General features: G+C 38.6%; 1 protein-coding gene across 1 annotated transcript; it reads right to left on the minus strand.

Annotated features, from left to right (window-relative positions):
• Positions 1-295: 295 nt before the first annotated feature.
• LOC110443108 (phosphoserine phosphatase-like) lies at positions 296-4,332 on the minus strand. The gene is made up of 4 exons (XM_021487105.1): positions 4,202-4,332; positions 2,112-2,257; positions 1,694-1,842; positions 296-609 (listed from the first exon to the last, which is right to left on the minus strand). The coding sequence occupies exons 1-4, from the start codon at positions 4,321-4,323 to the stop codon at positions 490-492; spliced, it is 537 nt and encodes a 178-aa protein (XP_021342780.1). The 5' UTR covers positions 4,324-4,332; the 3' UTR covers positions 296-489.
• Between the last annotated feature and the right edge of the window lie 45 nt (positions 4,333-4,377).

A 4,377-nucleotide genomic window follows, 5' to 3' on the forward strand; every position in this document is an offset into this window, starting at 1 on the left:
GTCCTCTACATCAGCGTTCCTTGTTCGCGATGCTCTCAGCTTAATTGCTGCCTTCGGCTGTCTTTAGCCGAGGGGACTATTGGTTTTATATAATAGCTATATTTTCAATTATAGTATATCAATTTTATCTTCTTGTAATATGATGTATATGTACATGTAACTGTTGTGTTTCACTGTGTCTTGAAAAAGGAGCGGATCGCTCCGAAAATTTGACAACCTAAACTTGTCCACACTGTTGGAATTACTTCTTTGCCCCATATATATATATTGCATATATATGTATATAATTGAAATACTTGAATAAAAGAAATTTAAACTAAACCTCTCGGGTTGGAGATTTCTCTGTCACACCCTCAACCTAAGAAAAGACTCTATTAGCCTACACATAAGGCCAGTGACATTGTTGATCTGAAGATTTACGAGGCAAACATTGCCACACACAATATTGAGTTTAACAAGATTTTCCTTTGAAGCCAAAACACACGTAGATCAACTACTCCTGGCATCCTTTATTTCCTGTATGAGTTCCTGGAAGTCCTTCACAAACCAGTGTGCTCCCTGTGCGACCTTTTCCCTCACCACATTACCACCATAGCCTATAAATGCATCCTGTAAAAATATACATACATATATTACTTGGGTCTTAAAATTTTATTAGCAAGTTAATACATATAGAGATTCTTCTAAATAGATACAATTGTTCAATTGATAAAAATGAGAAAATACTTTTTTCCCTGAGGAAACTCTCAATCTCTTATATGTCAGTTCTGTGTTTAAGGAAATCATTTTATGTTTTATCAATCATCACCTGGTAAAGTAAAAAGGTAAAATAGCACCAGTGCTCTTCATCACTGTGTGACGCACAAAACTACAGCATGGCCAGTACCCAATAGAACATAAATGGAGATATGGAGTTAAAAGGTGGGTGGGTAGGGAGAGAGTCATGCCACAAGGCTTAAGTTGATATTTTGTAGTGATGGGCAATCTGTTTATAATCCTAATCGATAAGCAGTTTGTAATCCTAAGTAGAAAACCAATCCATGACTGATTGCATAATCGGTTTATAATTTTACGGGACTGAATACCTAACTAAAGTAAGAACACTAATATTACATCACTAGCCAGAGTTGTTCACTATACACTACTATTACATCACTAGCCAGAGTTGTTCACTTTACACTACTATTACATCACTACCCAGAGCTGTTCACTATACACTAGGTTCTGTTCTTTTATAATGAATGGATTTCAAGCAATTTTTATGCAGTTTTATCAATCATATAGTAGATATTATCAGGATATGACTTTCAATACATTTTTTACATTGAAAACATTTAACACTTCGATAATGGAATTTGTAATCGATAATCAGAATCGGAAAGGGCAACCCGATTAATTTTCAATTACAATCGATCATCAGCCCATCACTTATATTTTGTATTCAATATCAGAATGTGGTTTTACATTTCTTGTACATTTAGATAAGACAGTCATCCAGTTTAGTCTGATTTCCATGAGAAATAGTTATTTTACCGACATTTGAAATTTTGACAGAGTCTAAGACTGTTTCATGACCTTGGGACCAGACCTCCGTTATACAGTGAAGATATACTGGTGTTCTATGTCTCCCCTGCATCTTCCACAATCAAACATAGTATACAGTCAATAGGTCAAACATGTAGACTCTACTCACCGCTGGTGGAGAGGCTTCCATGTCTGTGGCACCGTCACCAATCATCACAAGGTTTTTATACCCAAACTTGTCCTTTAACCTTTGAACTACGACCTTTTTTCCACCAGATTCTGAGGTTGGCTGGTCCTCATCAAAACCAGCATAGTCACCTGAAAAATGTTACACAGCTATGGTAATGCACATATATTCATTCCCCGGACTAAAGTGGTTGCATTTTAATCCTCAGAATGAACAGATATATACACTGTACTGTTAGATTATAAGATACTATCTATGCATAAAAACTTTTTGATATTTCAAATACACCTTAATATATCATTTCTTTTCATCCATAAATAAATCATGGGGAAAAACTTTTTTTTTTTTTTTTTTTAAATATTTATCATATAAAATATTTTCTAAATTAAACACTAGTTACCATGGTAATAGAACTTGAGTTTATTGGCATATATGTTTTCAAACGGAACAGAGAGGATTTCAGCGGCAGGCTCTATAATGGAGGTCATTCCACCGGACACTAGATAAACTGCAATGTTCTTCTCATGTAGCACAGCCACCAGCTCCCTGGAATATAGTTACCATAGATACATAAACAGGGCCAACTGCAATGTTCTTCTCATGTAGCACAGCCACCAGCTCCCTGAAATATAGTTACCATAGATACATAAACAGGGCCAACTGCAATGTTCTTCTCATGTAGCACAGCCACCAGCTCCCTGGAATATAGTTACCATAGAAACGTTAAAAACAAGGCCACCAGCTCCCTGGAATATAGTTACCATAGAAATGTTATAAACAGGGCCACCAGCTTCCTGGAATATAGTTACCATAGAAACGTTATAAACAGGGCCACCAGATCCCTGGAATATAGTTACCATAGACACGTTAAAAACAAGGCCACCAGCTCCCTGGAATATAGGTACCATAGAAACGTTTTAAACAGGGCCCCCAGCTCCCTGGAATATAGTTACAATAGAAACGTTATAAACAGGGCCACCAGATCCCTGGAATATAGTTACCATAGAACCGTTATAAACAGGGCCACCAGCTCCCTGGAATGTAGTTACCATAGATACATAAACAAGGCCACCAGCTCACTGGAATATAGTTACCATAGAAATGTTATAAACAGGGCCACCAGCTTCCTGGAATATAGTTATCATAGAAACGTTATAAACAGGGCCAATAGCTCCCTGGAATATAGGTACCATAGAAACGTTTTAAACAGGGCCCCCAGCTCCCTGGAATATAGTTACAATAGATACATAAACAGGGCCACCAGCTCCCTGGAATGTAATTACCATAGATACATAAACAGGGTCAAAAGCTCCCTGGAATATAGTTACCAAAGATACATAAACAAGGCCACCAGCTCCCTGCAATATGGTTACCATCGAAACGTTATAAACAGGGCCACCAGCTCCATGTAATATAGTTACCATAGAAACGTTATAAATAGGGCCACCAGCTCCCTGGAATATAGGTACCATAGAAACGTTTTAAACAGGGCCACCAGCTCCCTGGAATATGGTTACCATAGATACATAAACAGGGTCAAAAGCTCCCTGGAATATAGTTACCATCGAAACGTTATGAACAGGGCCACCAGCTCCCTGGAATAGAGTTACCATAGAAACGTTATAAATAGGGCCACCAGCTCCCTGGAATATGGTTACCATAGATACATAAACAGGGTCAAAAGCTCCCTGGAATATAGTTACCATATATACATAAACAGGGCCACCAGCTCCCTGGAATAGAGTTACCATAGATACATAAACAAGGCCACCAGCTCCCTGGAATATAGTTACCATAGAAACGTTAAAAACAAGGCCACCAGCTCCCTGCAATATAGTTACCATCGAAACGTTATAAACAGGGCCACCAGCTCCCTGGAATATAGTTACCATAGAAACATTATAAACAGGGGCACCAGCTCCCTGGAATATAGTTACCATAGATACATAAACAGGGCCACTAGCTCCCTGGAATATAGTTACCATAGAAACGTTATAAACAGGGCCACCAGCTCCCTGGAATATAGTTACCATAGAAACGTTATAAACAGGGCCACCAGCTTCATGGAATATAGTAACCATAGATACATAAACAGGGCCACCAGCTCCCTGGAATATAGTTACCATAGAAACGTATAAACAGGGCCACCAGCTCCCTGGAATAGAGTTACCATAGAAACGTTATAAACAGGGTCACCAGTTCCCTGGAATATAGTTACCATAGAAACATAAACAAGGCCACCAGCTCCCTGGAATATAGTTACCACAGAAACATAAACAAGGCCACCAGCTCCCTGGAATATAGTCACCATAGAAACATAAACAGAGTCACCAGCTCCCAGGAATATAGTTACCAAAGAAACATTATAAATAGGGCCACCAGCAACTTGGAATATAGTTACCATAGAAACATTATAAACAGGGCCACCAGCTCTTTGGAATATTAAGTTACCGTAGAGATGTTAATTTCATAATATAAACAGTTGCTTACTTGATGCCTGGAGAAAAGTCTGGAGTGTGCTGAGCCACAAAGTCAGACAAGTTTTTGTGTGAAGGTTTGACGATGTTCAGTCTCTCTGTAAGAGCCACTCGGAATGATACACCTCCTCCCATTGCCTTGTTTGTCCTAAAACATACAGTATAAATAGTATACAGGGAGTGGGGAGA

The sequence above is a fragment of the Mizuhopecten yessoensis genome, unplaced genomic scaffold, assembly GCF_002113885.1.
Source record: "Mizuhopecten yessoensis strain PY_sf001 unplaced genomic scaffold, ASM211388v2 scaffold716325, whole genome shotgun sequence".
NCBI classification, from domain to species: Eukaryota; Metazoa; Mollusca; class Bivalvia; order Pectinida; family Pectinidae; genus Mizuhopecten; species Mizuhopecten yessoensis.

Excerpts from the sequence above, each read along its gene's own strand:
- LOC110443108 (XM_021487105.1), bottom strand. The coding sequence starts at position 4,323 with ATGGGAGGAGGTGTATCATTCCGAGTGGCTCTTACAGAGAGACTGAAC. Across the intron at positions 2,258-4,201 it reads GACTTTTCTCCAGGCATCAA|GGAGCTGGTGGCTGTGCTAC; the intron begins GTAAGCAACTGT and ends ACTATATTCCAG. Across the intron at positions 1,843-2,111 it reads ACTCAAGTTCTATTACCATG|GTGACTATGCTGGTTTTGAT; the intron begins GTAACTAGTGTT and ends AACATTTTTCAG.